The following is a 16,625-nucleotide window of genomic DNA, read 5'->3' on the forward strand; positions in this document are numbered from 1 at the left end:
TAATCCCACCATATATTAGAGCATGTTACAAAGTAGAGAATAAAACACCATGACATTGTTGTAAAAATAAAACTATACACGTCAATGGAAAGAAGTAGATTTCATTCTGTGGGAAATCTTAATGTTATGATGACGAGCTTCAAAATGAGAGGGTAAGGGAAGATCATTTAATAAGCAGTTCTGGGACTACTGGACAAAAATGTAGGGGGAAAAATAGTCATACTTTGCACCACCCCCTGCAAAATAAAATGGACACACAGTGGGAATTAAACTTTAGAAATCAAATCCTATAAAACTAGCAGAAGCTGAAGTAGACCATTACTGAGTTAGTGGAGAACAGCTAAGTTCTGCTTTGAAGCCATGACCCTCCAACAAACTAAACCAAACCAAACCACACAGGCCCAACAAGGAAATGCTGACAAAATCCACAATGTAAGAAAACATGGTGCACTCTGCAAAGTAACAAAACTAGAGGTAAGAGCCACGGACTGAGGAAGACAATGACAGACAGAAGTGAAGGAGCCCCACGTGTGAGCTGAGCATTCTAAGTTCTTGCAGCTGCCGGGCTTTGCTCACAACCAGCGTGGCTGTGAGGCAGGCCAGGGCACCCCCAGAGGAAGTGGGGAAGCTGTGGAGTTGGCGAAAGCCTGTGAGGTCCTGCTGGCTTGGACGCAGTCTCAGCTTCCGACCTATGGCCCCAGGCAAGGTTCACTCAACCCTCCGCCCCCACGACTCCTGCCGGGGCCAAGACCACCCAGGCTCACGGTGCACAGACAGGCTTCTCAAGGATGCTCCGATGCCCCCGCGGGCTCCTCTTGGGGCTGTGGACCGCCCTCTTTCTTGCGTGTTTCATCAGGTTTTGGAGCCGCGGTTTCCTCATTCAAGAGCGGAGGATATTGGCTACTTCAGACCATTTCTGTGCACCTACTGTGTTCCAAGCGCATAGTGTCGGGGATACAGCAATGATGAGTACAAAGTCCTGGCCCCAGAGGAGCTTTTATCCTGAAAGTGGGTAGTCGTGATGGGATTAGGGGCGGGAAGATAGAATAAACAAATAAACGCTCAGGATAATTTAAAGTCAAATGTTATAAAGAAAACACGACTGGGTTGTGCAAGTGCTGTACGGAAAACAAACCAAGATTGTGCAAGGGTGCTTTGTGGGTTTTGGGGAGGAGGCGTGCAGAGTGGGAAGGGAGAATGCCCTAAAAGGCTGCAGGAAGTCAGGGAAACAAGAGACCGAGTCTCTTGGACTGTTTCTTTGTTTGTTTTGTTTTGCTATTTTATTTATTTTTTCTCTTGGGCTGTTTCTAGTTCAAGTCCTTGAAGCCTGTAGAGGAAGTAGGGAGCGTCTCTGCCTCTTCCCTGCAGAGCAAGAGGGCCTGGGAGAATCGTGAATTCAGTCCTGGCTTGGGTTTGGGGTCACTGCCTCCTCTCTCCTCCTTCCTAACCCTTACCCTTCCTCCTTAGGACAGTTGGGCCACCCGTCTCCCCCAGCACTCCGTAAGGATGGCGACTAACGGAAGGTAGGAGGGTAGGGGCTGGGTCCCTCTGAGCAGCATTTGAATCTCCTGTTGAATGCCCAGTGCATTATGTACGGGCTTAGGGGAGCAGCAGGGCTAGGGCAGAAAAAAGGGACTTTTCTTTTAAACATCACTCGATGTTTCCCAAACAGCATCAAGGAACCATCGAGGGAAAGCCCCACTGCTTGACCCCTCACGAGCCTCGTGTCGTTCCGTAAGGTCTTTACTTTGAGTGAAGGTGGAGGGCGGGAGAGGGGGAGGCACAGGGCTTCTGGACGCCGAGCCGCCGCGCGCACCCCCGCTGGCCAGCCAGTAGGACGCCCCTATTCCTTCCCGCCGCCCCGGGAGCCCCGGGCGGGCCGACAGCCTCGGGCGCCCGGGGGAGCCCCGGCGCAGTCCCCGGACGGCGGGAGCGGTGGCGGGCGGAAGCTGCCGGGATGCTGCGGGCGACTCCACTCCTGGCGCGCGGGAGGGGGAGGCTCGGCCAACCCTCCGCGAGACCGCGAGTGGGAGAGTCCGAGCCGCCGAGCAACCGCCGCGGCTTCCGGTTCCGAGGACGGCGGCGCCGGAAGCCGGGGCCCGGGGGCGGGGCCAGGTGGGAGCCGGCGGGCGCGGCCCGAGGGCGGGGCGCTGGGCGGGCGGCACCGGCGCGCTGGGCGGCTCCTTCGCCGGGCTGCCGGGCGCCGGCTTGCCTCCGAAGTCCTGCGAGTGAGCCCCCCCGACCAGTCCTCCCCTGGGCTCGTTTTCTCTCAGACGTCTGGCCGGGCCGCGAGTTGGACCCCCGCAGACTCACAGGACTCACGAGGAACCGCCCGTGCGGTGGGAGTCGCTGGAGCTCAGACGTCCCATCCCAGTGCGACCTGGCCCGGTCCGAGGTAACTCCTTGTGGACGTGGGAGCCAGGCAGGGCAGTCCACTCAGGTCTTTTGAAGGATGAGTAGGAGTTTGCCAGTTATTTGCACGTTAATGCAGTTATAACTCCCAGTAGGGACTGCAGTCCATGAAGAGTGGTGGGCTTTTTACTCCTTCCAGTTTTGGTTAATGACAAAAGAAGGATTTGAAACTTGAAGTAAAGATGCGAAATGAAGAAAAGGAACAGAGTGATATAATATAGTGACTGTGACGGGTGTGGGGTAGGGCGGAGGGGTCAGCGTTAGATACTGTGGTCTAGGAGAGCATCTCTGAAGAAACGACGTTTGCATTTGAGACCCTAATAAGGAGCTGGCCATGGGGAAATCTGGGAGCAGTGTGTTCCAGGTAGAGGGAACAGCCAGTGCAAAAGCCCTGAGGTAGAAATAAACTTATGTTCAAGAAATAGAAAGAAGGCTAGTGTGGTTGGAATATGACTATTAAGGTAGTGGTAGGTGATGAGGTTGAAGAGGTGATTGGGAGTTGACTCACGTAGAGCCTTGTAAGCCATTACAAGAAAGGGGAATTTTATTCTAAGTACAATGGAAATCTTTTGGGTTTTGAGCAGAGGAGTGATGTGTAGGGTGAAAAATGGATAGAGGCTCGGGGTGCAAAAAATTGTGTTGGGTCATTGGAGGTTGTCCAGTTCTGTGTCAAGCAAAAGGGACCTTTCTATAATTTGCACAAAGTTCCCTTCTTCCCCCTGGCTCCAGAAAGGATGCTGAAGACTGGGGACAACACCCCTATGTATGCCTTGGTGGGGATTTTAATATTACACTCATGTCTCTTCCTGCCCAACCCTGGCAGGTTTGAGCTCAGTCCTCCTGGTCCAAGGGTTAGGAAATGGATGCACCCACCGTGGACCAGGAGCTGGGCTGGGCACTGAGGGGAGAGAGGATGAGATTGGACTCCAGCCCTGAGCAGCTCACACTCATGGGAGGAGACAGATGTGTGAGTAGGCAGTTACTGTGCCGCAGTGCTGAGAACTCAGATGTGTGTGGTACGGCAGCCTCGACAGAGGTTTGGTTTGTGAAGCAGAGGAGATTTCATTGAGAGCTTCGTGGGGGAGCTGACGATTAAACTGCATCTTGTGTTCTCCTTGCAGAGAAGAGTGGAGGGCACGCTAGACCCAGGAACAGCTTGTGCCGAGGAAGCGAATGTACAGTTGCAAAGGGCTCATATGTCAAACCATGGCAGTGATGAGTGAAGGGGGTGACAGGATCTGATGTGTTGTTTTGGAGTGATCACCCTGGTAGATAATTTCTGTCCATGTAACACCTTGGGGAGGAGAGCTTAGGACAATGGAAATGAAATTACACTGGATCAATCCTGAAGACAAACTCACACACTCATTCATCCTTGTGCCTGGTGAGGATGACCGACTGTGATTAAGGCAGAGCGGCTCACCCTGTACGCACTGAATTGGCCTCCTGGGCTTTTCAGATGGAATACCTGAAAGCAGTTCTGTTTTCCCATCTCATTTATTTTATTTAAAAATATTTTATTGAGGTGATCACACTTTCCTGGTACATTTAAATGATTCAAAGGGCAGGCCTTGTTTTTTTTTTCTCCTTTGCATTTACTTGCATATTCCCTTTTATCCTCAGTCCTCTCTCCCCTACTCCAGCACTCCCACCCCTCGTAGTAAACCACTCTAATGTCTTTGGTACACAGCCTTTTATTTGCATGTATATATATATTTTTTAAGTGGAAGTACTGGGGCTTGAACCCAGGACTTCATGCATGGTAAACATGCACTTTACCACTGAGCTTTTCCCACCCGCTGTATGCATATGCATGTATTTTTAAGCTACGTAAATGGTATTCTGCCTGGTCTTCATTTTGTTTTGTCTTTTCCCTTCAGTGCCATGTTTTGGATCTTACTGATGTTGCTGTGGGTGTATCTGGAACATGGTTTCTCAGTTCTACCCAGGTTTCCATAGATGCATCCCCTACATTTTTACTTCCTGACTTAACCACTTCCCCCTGTGATGAGGCCCCTATGCTGTGTCCAACTCGCTACTGCAACACACAGCACTGGGATGAAAAATCTTGTACCCACCTCCTTCCTCAGCTTTTTAACATAATTTCAAAATGCTGACTTGGGCTTCCCTTTGATAGTCCTGGTGTTGGTGTCTGACAGGGCCAGACTTTTGACCGTGGTGAGGTCCTGACCTTTTTTGAGCTGTGATTATTTTGGGTAAATTACATTCTTTTGTGCTGCCGTCTTTCCCAGTTGATCATCTCACAGGCTCTGTGGTTACTTTCCTGTTTCTTGTCGTCCTTAATTGTTGCTCTACACTCACTCCAACCATAAATACTGGCTGCTTTCCTTCATGGTGAGGTGGTGGCCTGCTAGGCTGGTCCAGAGAGTACTGTGATGCGAAGTGTTTCAGAAAAGTGCCCTTGAGCCTGGAGCCTGACTGCCTAGCTTCGGTTCCAGGTCCTCCACTTTCCAGCTGCGTGACCTTGGGCAATTTATTTAATCTTTCTGAGTTTTATTTTCTCGTCTGTAAAGTGGGTCTAGTAATTGTACCTACCTCATAGTGTTTTTATAAGAATTAAGTAAATTAGTTGATGCGTGCCAAGTCAATAGAACAGTTCCTGTCGCATAATAAGCCCTTATGAAATATTAACTAATAATAGCAATAATAATAATAACTATATTATTATTTCTGATAGGTGTCCCTGTTATATTTTGCCCATAATGGCTCATATGCATTATAGGGTATTTCCTCAGGGGGCATGAAGAGGGGGCAAGTCTTCTAGACACCATGATTACAAATTCTAGCGTGACAGCATCGATTATAAGGAGAGAGGTCGTAAACACATCTCAAGGCCCTGTCTGATAAGGAGGCAGTGGCTACGGGCTGGGCCGAAATGATGAGGTCAGGCCTGACGGTGCTTGGGGGAATGGGGAGAGAGTCTGGAGAAACTGGGAGAATCCCGGTGGTCACTTTGGACACAGGATTCTCTTTGTGATGTTACTCTGAACCCTTCTTTGAGAGAATGAACAGCTGGCTGGATTTGAACATTTGAGGGGACATCGGACAGAGCCTCTCACTTCAGATCCTGTCTTAGATGGAAGGATGGGGCATGAAATCAACTCTGTCCCCAGCATTCTGAGGATTGTCCATGTGTTCAGTGCAGAAGGCTGCTCTGAAATGGAGGGGAGCAGTGGCCCGGGATGGAGGGGACTTAGGCATGGGACCTCAGTGGTGGGAAGGCTGGGACAAGAGAAGTGAACTTTCAACAGTAAAATGAAGAGGGAAGGTTGTGTTACAGCAAGAGATGTTCTAGTCTGGTGGGAGAGGCAGGCCTCGGCCAGATCATTACCCAGTGATCAGAACTGAAACAGAAGGTTGCTAGGCGAGAGTGGAGGGAGCCAGGCGGGAGCAGGCTGGGGACAGCGGCGGGAGATGACCTCTGAGCTGCCTCGCAAAGGATGAGCTGGCTTCTCAAGTGGTCAGGGAGCGGAGGGATAGTGGGGAGCATACCAAGGCACGGAGCTGTGAGGGAGCAGAGGTTCCTGCTGGCAGAACACAAGCCGCCCATCTGAGCGGCTGAGGCGGGAGTGGTGGGTGAGGCCGGTCAGGCCACTGCCATCAGCCTTGGTCCCTCAGACTGCGCTTTCAAACATCAGCCATTCGAGGACTGCCTTCACGGCTTCTCTCTCCATCGTGTGTGGAAAACCAGGTCCACTGCTGAGGAGAAGGTGGCCCTAGTGAACGTATGAAAGCACGTGACATACGATCGCACAGAGAGTACTGCTCGCTGAAGGCTCTGCAAGGCCTGCCCTCTCTTCTGATTAAAAGGAGAGGGGAAAAAGTAAATAAATAAAAATAAAAAGAGAGGAACAAGGATTCTAATGAAAAGAGTTGAGAGTGGGGTATAGCTCATTGGTAGAGTGTGTGCTTAGCATACGTGAAGTCTGGGGTTCAATCCCCAGTGCCTCCAGTAAATAAATAAACAAACAAACCGAACTACCTCCTACCCCCCCAAAAAACAAAACAAAACAAATTAAAAAGAACTGAAAACAGTAATTTTCTCACCATGATTCAAAAAACCCCTGTCCTCACACCTGCCTGCACCCTGCGATGGTCACCCTGGGGTGATGGCACGGGTATGTTAGGCTGGGAATTTCTGAGCATTGAGATACGATATGGGAATAGTGAGGGGGATCTGGGAGCCCTTGTCACCATGTCCCTCTGGCCCAGATGGGGCCTGATGCAGTGGACACCCTACCTGTGCCCCCAGGCAGAGGCCGCCATGGAGCAGTGCGCGAGTGTGGAGAGAGAGGTGGACAAGGTCCTACAGAAGTTCCTGGCCTACGGGCAGCACTGTGAGCAGAGCCTGGAGGAGCTGCTGCACCACGTAGGCCAGCTACGGGCTGAGCTGGCCAGCGCAGGTGGGTGTCCCTGCACGAGAGCCCCGCACCTGCCTCCCTCAGGGCCCCGGGGACCCCCAGGCTACTTGGTGCCAGGGTTCTGGAAGGATGATGGTTAGGACATTGACACATGGGTCCCTAGGCCTCCTTGAAAGAGGATAATGGAAGTGTCTGAACTATTTCCAAAAAAGCCCATCAGAAATTATTCATCTACCTGAGATTATTTTCATGTATACTTTGTTTTCAATTTGCTTTTCTATTTTGAGTTTTTAAGACATTTTAAGATAATTTTGCATTTACAGAAAAGTTCCAAGATTAGTGTAAAGAGCTCGCATCGATACCCTTCGCCCAGGTCCGCCCACTGCTAGTCCGTTGCCACATTTGCTTTATTAGTTCTCTTGCATATTCTTAATTCTTTTTAAACCATTAGGAAGTACATACTCCTTTGTCCCTAAACCTTTGGTGTGGCTTTCCTAAGATCAAAGGCATTCTTTTACATAAGCACAGTATAATTATTAAAATAATAAGTTAAACATTAGTATAATACTATGACCTAATACATCTAGCTCATATTTTAATTTGCCAATATCCAGTAATTTTCATAAAACATTTTAATTTTATTTCCCAGTCCAGGATCCAATCCAAGATCAAGTACTGCATTTAGTTTTTCATGTCTAATCTTTAGTTTTTTCAGTCTTGGACATTTTCTCTGCCTGCCTTTGTCTTTCATGACATTGACATTTTTGGAAACATTAAGGCCATGATTTTGCAGAATGGCTCTCGGTTTGGACTTGTTTGCTGTTTTCTCATCATTTTTTCATTTGGGGCAGGAGTCCTTCAGAACTGATGTGTTTCTCAGTGCATCACACCAGGAGGTACAAGGTATCAATTTGTTGCATTACTGGTAGTGTTAAGTTTGGTTACTTGGTTATGATGGTGTCTGTCAGGTTCCAGTGCCCTAAAGTTAATAGTTTTTTCTTTAGAGTTAATTCGTAAGTAATTTGTGGGGAGGTACTTTGAGATTATAAATTTCCTGTGCTTTATCAAACTTCAGCCCACAATTTTAGCATCCATTAATTCTTGCCTGAATTAAGCATTACAAAGTAAGTTGCAATATCAGTGATTTTTCCTGCTCTGTCATTCCCTATACATTTATTAGTTGTCATTCAACTGTAAGAAAGAAGCTTTCAAGAAGGGAGGGTGTAGCTCATTGGTAGAGTGCGTGCTTAGTATGCGGGAGGTCCTGGGTTCAGTCTCCAGTACCTCCATTAAAAAAAAATTTAATAAATAAATCTAATTATTTCCTCCCCTCTTAAAAAGAAAAAAGCTTTCCCATCTCCCTTATTTATGTATTTATGTATATATGTATTTATTTATTTAAGTTCATGCTCATAAATTCTTATTTTATTCAGTGGGTTATACTCCATTACTATTATTATTTATTTTGATGATCAAATTGGCTTAGATTTGACCAGAGGTAACCCCTGGTTCTTATATCTTTTATTTTTTAACTGAGCTATAATTCACATTAAAATTTACCTAGATTTTTAGAAAACAAACAAAAACAAAAAACAGGAAAAGAGAACAATAAAATAAAATTCACTGTTTTCAAGTGTACAGTTTAGTGGTTTGTAGTATATTTACATAATTGTACGGTCATTACCACTCACTAATTTCAGAACATACTCATCACTCCAAAAACAAACCCTGCCCATTAATAATCACTCCATTTCTCCTTCTCCCTCAGCCCCTGGCAACCGCTAACCTGCTTCCTCCTGGTGGACTTACCTATTCTGGACACTTCCTACAAATGGAGTCATACAACATGTGGTCTTTTATGTTCTTTCACTCTGCAGGTTCTCAAAGTTCATCCCTGTTGAATCGTTACTTCATTCTTTTTTATGTGCTGGGTCTTATGGTACCTCTCTGTTCGACTTCTTGAGGAACTGGCAAACTATTTTTCAGAGTAGCTGCAACATTTCACATGCCCACCAGCAATGTGTGAGTTCCAGTTTCCCCACATCCTCGCCAACACTTGTTATTACCTGTCTTTTTGATGATGGCCATCCTAGTAGGAGTAGGTGGGTGGCCCAGCTACCACCTCTTGTTTGTATTTGTCAGGACTCATTCAGTTACAAGTGACAGAAGCCCAGCCCACATAGCTTAAATAACAGACAAACAAAAGGGAGGGGGTGCTGGGTTTATAGACTCAGGTGACTGATAGGTCCAGCCCAGCTGGGTCTAGGTGCTCAGGTGATACCTTCAATCTACACTGGCTTCCTTCTCAGAGCAGTGGTCCCCTGAGGTGGCCATGGTGCTCCGGCAGCCTCAGTTTGTTTAATAACCTGGCAGAATGCGTCTGTCTCCCAGGGCTTCTGATCTTGGAGCTGAGATGCTCCCTGGCCCTCTTGGCTCACATTCCCTTCCTTGTGTCATGTTTCCTTCCCTGAACTGAGGTTCTGCCATCTAAAGAAGGGGCGTAGATGCTGGGCTGGAAGGAACGACCCCATTCCCTGTCTGCCCTCCTCTGTTCCAAGTCTCACATGCTCTTGGTGGTTGGTGTGGCTCCAACCCAGCCAGAAAGCTGGACATCACTGTGACCCTGGAATCCAGAGCCAGAAGTGTCCCTGAGCTTCCCTGGAGACCATGGCCTGCCTGGTGTCCTCTGGGCAACTAAGGGCATTAACAAGTGGACAGCGCTTTATGGTTCAGAGCCTTCCCGCATGGCATCTCCCTCAAGATAAGGAGCCATCTGCTGTGGTGGTGAGGCATGCGGGCTTCAGATCTCTCACTGCTGTGAGATCTGGCGAGTTACTTCCTCGGCTTCCTCAGCTATAGGACGGGATCCTGAGAGTGCCCCCTGCAGAGCATGATGGTGAGGACTGAATGAGCCAAAACAAAGTACCTAAGTGCCATATCATCTTCATTCACAGCAACCTACAAGGCTGGTGCTCTCACCCCTGTTTTGCAGATGAGGAAATGAAGACTCCAAGAGATGAACCGGCTTGTCCCACTTGACCAATTCCAAGTCATGCAGTTAAAAAGTGGCAGGAACAGGAGGAGAAGCTGAGTCTTTCAGTCTGCAGTTCAGGGCTCCTTCCTGGGCCTCCGTGCTGACATTTAGAATAAGGAGGCCGGGACAAGGTCTGCTCCTCTGGGTCCCAACTCATTGCCAGTGTTTCTCTGCAGCCCTCCAGGGGACCCCTCTCTCAGCCACCCTCTCCCTGGTGATGTCCCAGTGCTGCCAGAAGATAAAAGACACCGTGCAGAAACTGGCTTCGGACCACAAGGACATTCACAGCAGTGTCTCCCGAGTGGGCAAAGCCATTGACAGGGTGAGCAGGTGGGCGGCCCCAGCCCGGGGGCGGGAGTACCTGCCACTGGTGCGCAGCGAGCTCCCCAGGAAGCCAGAGCGAGAAGTGCGAGCCTGAGTCACAGCGCCCTGTTTCTCGTCCTCGTCAGAACTTTGACTCTGAGATTTGCGGTGTAGTCTCCGATGCGGTGTGGGACTCGCGGGAGAAGCAGCAGCAGATCCTGCAGATGGCCATCGTGGAGCACCTGTACCAGCAGGGCATGCTCAGTGTCGCCGAGGAGCTGTGCCAGGTAACGGGCCGGCTGGGGAGCGCTGGCTCTCCGCTTGGTGGTTTTCTTTACATTAGGTCCCTGTTACTCTTTTTTATTTTTATTTTTTGTGTCCACACAAGTCAGTTTGTTTACATGACTCAGATACGTGCATCGTCAGTCTCTGAGTCTGATAGGTGTACGTGTTCTCAGAGACCCGTCTCCAGTGGGCGGGAGGCCCCGCAGGGCACCCTAGCGTCTGGACTGCGCACGGGAAGTCCAGGTTCCCTTCGAGGCCTCTCCTTCACTTTGCTTCCATTGTAGACCAGCCCCTTTCTGTTGATGCCTTCTTTCTTTAAATGAGTTAATATCTATTTTTAAAATTTTATTTAATCTATTTAAACTAAAAAACTCAAAACAGTTTACCGTTTTCTCCCACTCCCTACCCTCTGCCTCTGGAAGCCACCAATCTGTTCTCTGCATGTATGCTCTTGGCTTTTTTAGAAAATTTTTTAGGTTCCACATATAAGTGAGATGATATGGTATTTGTCTGTCTCAGCTGACGTATTTCACTCAGCATAATGCCCTTGAGCTCCATCCGTGTTATCACAAATGACAGGATGTCCTTTTTTTAATGGCTGAATATTATATCGTATGTCTATATATATATATCACATTTTCATTATTTATCTGTCGATGGACACTTAGGTTGTTTCCTCATCTGGGCTATTGTAAATAACGCTGCAATGAACATGGGGGTTCTTTGGATAAACACCCAGAAGTGGGATTGCTGGATCGTATGGTAGCTCTCTTGTTCATTTTTTGAGGAACCTCCATACTGTTATCCACAGTGGCTGCAGTAATTTATACTCCCATCAGAGGTGAATGAGGATTCCCTTTTCTCCACATCTTTACCAACGCTTGTTCTTTCTTGTCTTTCTGGTAACAGCCATTCTGACAGGTGTGAGGTGGTGTCTCACTGTGGTGTTGGTTTGCCTTGCCCTGATGATTACTGACGTAGAGCATCTGTTCATGTGCCCGTTGGCCATTTTGTTGCCGCCTTTGGAAAAATATCTATTCAGATCTCCTGTCCATTTAAAAAATCAGATTGCTTATTTTTTTTGCTATTGAGTTATATGAGTTCTTTATATATTTTGGATATTAGCCCCTTATCAGATGTGTAATTTGCAAATATTTTCTTCCATTCAGTAGGTCACCTTTTCATCTTGTTGATGGTTTCCTTTGTTGTGCAGAAGCTTTAAATTTAATTTGACGTTGTCCTACTTGTTTGTTTTTGCTTTTGTGGCTTCTTTAAATAAATCTATTTTAGAAATCAGTGTCTTTGACATAAATAGAAAGTGGCTATAAAAATATTACAATGAAAAGTGAAGTTATTAATTTCTAGCTAGAGTTGATTGCCAGGCAGGTTCTGAGTGCCTGACAATCCCTTTCTTAAAAAGGAAGATGAGTAAAATGGCAGAGTAGCCTTGTTAGGGTTAGAGACGCACTAGCAGTGGAAGTAAAGAGTACCTTCCCTGAATGTAATGAGGATTGAAAAGGAATAATTTTCTCTCCATGCTACTCAGTATGGGTGCCCAGTACCCCACAGGTGGGGTGGGATTTGTATCTGCCCTCCGGGAGGCCAGCATGCAGCTGTCAGCCTCCCAGAACTGTGGTGGAAATGAGGGGTCCAAGTGGCTGGCAGGAGGCTGTGGCTTCTCTTGCAAAACCTGGCCCTCACTAGCCTGTCTTTTGTGGATAAGGTTTTATTAGGTGCAGAGCAGATAGTTTTGGAAACACTGTGCTCCAGGGGTGGATTGCTCTCTCTCCCTGCAGGAATCAACGCTGAATGTGGACTTGGATTTCAAGCAGCCTTTCCTGGAGTTGAATCGAATCCTGGAAGCTCTGCACGAACAAGACCTGGGGCCAGCACTGGAGTAAGTTGGCCCCTGGGGGGTCTGCGGGGGCAGGGCTTGTCTGTGTTCTTCACCTCACCCGCGGTACATGACGTGCCCCCCTCCCGTCTCAGGGGCCTCACGTAGGCTTCTGAAGGCTCTGCGGGGGCCCTTTCCCTTGCGCCACCGGCTCCACGCTCGCCTGGCCCCTTCCTCCCCAGGTGGGCCATCTCCCACAGGCAGCGCCTGCTCGAGCTCAACAGCTCCCTGGAGTTCAAGCTGCACCGACTGCACTTCATCCGCCTCCTGGCAGGCGGCCCCGAGAAGCAGCTGGAGGCCCTCAGCTACGCCCGGCACTTCCAGCCCTTTGCTCGGCTGCACCAGCGGGGTGTGTGTCCCGGGTGCCGGGGTGGGCACGGCTGGGCACGGCTGGGCTCTGGCCAGGGGTCAGCATGTGCAGGATTGCCCGTCCCTGCCCCACGTGGGGCCCCGGCGCCACCATCTCCCAGGTGAACTCCAGACTCAAGGCCCTTCCTTGCCTGCCTCTGATGCACCCTCCTAGCTTCATCTCACACCGCCTCAGGGGTGCCCCTGCCCTGCGCCACACACGCCCCACCCAGAGCGCACCGCCACCCACTGGCCCCCACACCAGGACTTCCAGACCCCAGCGGTTTTAGCCTCACTTTCCAGATGTCCACAGTTAGTAGCCCCCCGACTGCCAGTAACTGTTCCTTTAGCTCCACTCACGCTTATTACTTCACGTTTTACTTAGAAATGAACACCAGCAACGTTACGGAATCTTAGCTAGCTGCTGCTGCCTCCTGAAGGCTTTTTAAAAAGGAAGGTTAGCTAGTGTTTGGAGAATAGAGATGTGAGCACCAACCTGAGACGGCGCCTGGATGTGACTGGAAGGGTGGGAAGAGAACTGAAGCCCCTCCCTACCTGCTGCACTGGTCACGCCTGCCCCGCCCCACAGAAGCAGCCCAGAGGCCCCACCTCAGCACTGGATTTTAGAGAAAACCGGTTTTGCTGGAGGGCATTTTAATCCCTGCTTGGCCGGGTCACCGGCCTGGGAGCCACAGGGCTCAGCCTGCTCCCCCTGCTGCCCCCGCAGCCCTGCCCCCGCCCTGGGGCTGGATGCAGAGTCCTGGGGAGAGGCTGCGCCCTGACATCCCCTTGCCTCCTAGAGATCCAGGTGATGATGGGCAGTCTGGTGTACCTGCGGCTGGGCTTGGAGAAGTCCCCCTACTGCCACCTCCTGGACAGCAGCCACTGGGCCGAAATCTGCGAGACCTTTACGCGCGATGCTTGTTCCCTGCTGGGGCTTTCCGTGGAGTCCCCCCTCAGCGTCAGGTACAGCTGGCCCTGGGGGCACAGCCCCAGTGGGAGGGTTTCGAGGGAAACCCAGTTTGCCAAGGCCACATCGAGGGATGGTGCTCCTACCTAAAATGGCTGTCTCAGTCATTCTCCCAGGGAGGAATTACCTTTGTTTGTACAGTTGGAGAAACTGAGATTAGGAGAGCTGTGGCCCGAGGTCACCACAAGGTCAGCAGCAGGGTCAAGTTTCCCATTTTGTAAGATCTCTTGAACAAGGTCTGTGTCTCCCGCACCTCACCCCTGGATTGTCACAGCCCAGCCCTCTTACCAGCTCATCTCTCAAAGCCATTTCCCCTCAGGGAGACCTGAGAGTGGCTGAGTCACGTATGCTGAGAGCTTTCCTTTGGAAGGGTTCCTTTACAGTGACATTCTTCTCAGGGCTTCACACAAACCTGGGAGTTAGAGGTACTGCTGTCCTCGTCTTCCACGAGCAGACAGGCTCCTGGGGCCTCACAGGGAATAAGGGTCACCTGGACGCGGCCCCGCCGCACCCCACACCACAGCGGTGCATTTATTTAGCCTGGCTGTGGGGTCTCACGCCATGCTCCAGCGTGGTGGCCTCCACCCTCCAATTTGTTACCACGGACTCGGGTTATAGAACAGTCTTCCCAGCAGGAGCATCACCGGCCCCTCAGACAGGACGGGTCTGTGCTGCGCGACCACCCTGTGCATAGTAGGTATTTGGTACCCAAGGCTGCAACCAGTCGGCTCCCCACTCCCACTCCATCGTTGTCAGAACTGAATCCACTTCCCCCATTTCTAAGCGCCCTGGTTGATAGCCAGTGGCAGAGGTGCACTGTGACAGCAGAGGGGTAGACAGGCAGGATGGGGTCCTTTCAAACTCATCACTGCCCCTGTCACAGCCAGGACTTAGCAGTGGCTTAGGTGAGCAGATGTCTGCCCCCGGATGCTCCTTTTGTCTTTCCTGTAAGTTCTCAAAATTTGGGGTGCATTAGAATGACTCTCTAGAGTTCGACACACAACCACATTTTATGAGTGACCTGAGATTTTTAAGGACCAATTTGATCATGTGCCACTTTGGAACCCTGTCCTGAGTCATGTCCCGACGACAGTGTGCTGGTCCTTTTGTCTTGTCTGCTGGGTTCTTGGCGAGGTCACTCCAGCCCCTACTCTTTGTCCTGCAGCTTTGCCTCTGGCTGTGTGGCGCTGCCCGTGCTGATGAACATCAAAGCTGTGATCGAGCAGAGGCAGTGCACCGGGGTCTGGAGTCACAAGGACGAGTTACCGGTGAGGCCTGGCAGGGGGAGGTGCGGCAGAAGGCGCAGGGGAGGACAGCCGCCGCAGGAAGTGGGACTCACTGCTCTGCTGGCCTCCCCAGATTGAGATCGAACTAGGCATGAAGTGCTGGTACCACTCAGTGTTTGCGTGCCCCATCCTCCGCCAGCAGACGTCGGATTCCAACCCTCCCATCAAGCTCATCTGTGGCCATGTTATCTCCCGAGATGCACTCAACAAGCTCATTAACGGAGGAAAGTAAGTTCCCCGTGCGCTGTTCCACCTTGGCTTGACTGGTCTGCTGGCCAGCCCCGAGACGTTCTTGCTTCTCCTCCCCTTGTAGGCTGAAGTGTCCCTACTGTCCCATGGAGCAGAACCCCGCAGATGGCAAACGCATCATATTCTGATTCCTGCCTGAACTTTGCCGAAAGAGATTTTTCATCCAAGAGCCTCGGCCTGTCTTGGTAGGGGTGGTTGGCTTCCATGGACTGTGGTTCATTTCAGAGCAACTGGCTGAGGAGTGCCACCACGGGCAGGGGCCAAGGTGGGAGGTGAAGCATCCTGCACTGGGCAGCTGGCTCCGTGGCTCTGAGGGCAGGGAGACGCTGGCCTCTATACCGTGCTGTCTCTCCCTGTTTATTTTTGCTGCTTAGTAGCAACCGACAGAGGAGCAGAGGGCTTGGCCAGCACAGCGGACGTCTCCCATCCCTGCGCTCAGCCGGGTCTGTGACCGCCGCCACGCCAGTTCCAGCCTCACAGCTGCGTGTCCACATCCCACTGTAAATAGTCCACGTTACAACCCGATGCCTTCGTTTTATAACTGAACAAATATATTCACAGGCCTCCTTCCTGCGCCACCCTTTAGCTTTACTGATGAAGCATTACTACGTGCCCACGGCACACAGGCACCGGGCGTGGCCTGGCTGCTGCTGTCGGTGGGAGCATGGTAGCCACACAGCTCAGTCAGAAAGAACCCAACCTGCATCTCTGATTGGGAGAAAAAGCTGGGAGATGTCAGGCTCTGGGCAAGGCGCGTTTACATATGCATATATGAAGTCTCATTACCTTCTCAGTAGGAATGAGTCTGAGAGGGATGCAGGAAGATGAAATGACTTGCCCAGAAGGGCTCACAGCTTATCAGAGAGCTTAGAGTTTTAAACCAGATCCAACCCTCGAGCCCAAGATCTTTCCAGTTTTTTCCCAGGGCGCCTGAAGCTTGGTTGCTAGGTGTACTGAGTCCTGCGTGGGGCCTTTGAGAGCAGGAAGGCACCATAAATCTAAAATGTTTAAGGGATTACATTACTGGGGCCATTATGCCAGGCAGGAGGGATGGCCTGGGGTTTTGCATTTTGCTTCATATACCTATTTAAAATTTACTGTGGGTGGGTAAATTGCTTCTGTCAGCTTCCCAGTGGCATTTAAGGCTCCTGGGGAAAAAAAGAAGAGGAACTGGGGTGTCCCTGACAAGGGCTACCGGCCTCCGTGCAGTGGGGTCTGCACTCAGCTGCTTTACCCTGCAGCTCCCACGTACTCTGCAAGCGGGCGTGGAAAGCTCGGGGGTGGGCAGCGGAGTCTGCTCAGCTGGAGTCTAGCACCAGCCCTGACAGCCAGGCATTGGCACTGAACATTCCTGAAGGGCTCAGGTTCTCCAGTGAGAAAGCCTGCTTCTGCTCCTTCCTGCCCACCAACTCCTTGGCCCCACGAGTAGCTGCTGTTTAAAAAAAACACCCACAGGCTCACA

The 16,625-nt window shown here is 50.5% G+C and overlaps 1 protein-coding gene across 14 annotated transcripts; it reads left to right on the forward strand.

The window, feature by feature from the left end:
- Positions 1–1,211: 1,211 nt before the first annotated feature.
- Positions 1,212–15,732, forward strand: RMND5B (required for meiotic nuclear division 5 homolog B). 14 transcript variants are annotated; one of them, XM_031437928.2, is made up of 12 exons: positions 1,212–1,523; positions 1,673–1,739; positions 2,274–2,395; positions 6,686–6,836; positions 10,005–10,150; positions 10,278–10,418; positions 12,213–12,313; positions 12,493–12,659; positions 13,459–13,624; positions 14,794–14,896; positions 14,988–15,142; positions 15,228–15,732. In XM_031437928.2, the coding sequence occupies exons 4-12, from the start codon at positions 6,698–6,700 to the stop codon at positions 15,289–15,291; spliced, it is 1,182 nt and encodes a 393-aa protein (XP_031293788.1). In that variant the 5' UTR covers positions 1,212–1,523; positions 1,673–1,739; positions 2,274–2,395; positions 6,686–6,697; the 3' UTR covers positions 15,292–15,732. The 14 variants fall into 14 exon arrangements, 12 of the variants coding, with proteins under 12 accessions (XP_031293788.1, XP_010990759.1, XP_064336217.1 ...); XM_010992457.3 differs by having other exon boundaries at positions 1,673–1,734; XM_064480147.1 differs by lacking the exon at positions 1,673–1,739.
- Positions 15,733–16,625: the final 893 nt, after the last annotated feature.

Source organism: Camelus dromedarius, chromosome 27 (assembly GCF_036321535.1).
Source record: "Camelus dromedarius isolate mCamDro1 chromosome 27, mCamDro1.pat, whole genome shotgun sequence".
Lineage (NCBI taxonomy): Eukaryota > Metazoa > Chordata > Mammalia > Artiodactyla > Camelidae > Camelus > Camelus dromedarius.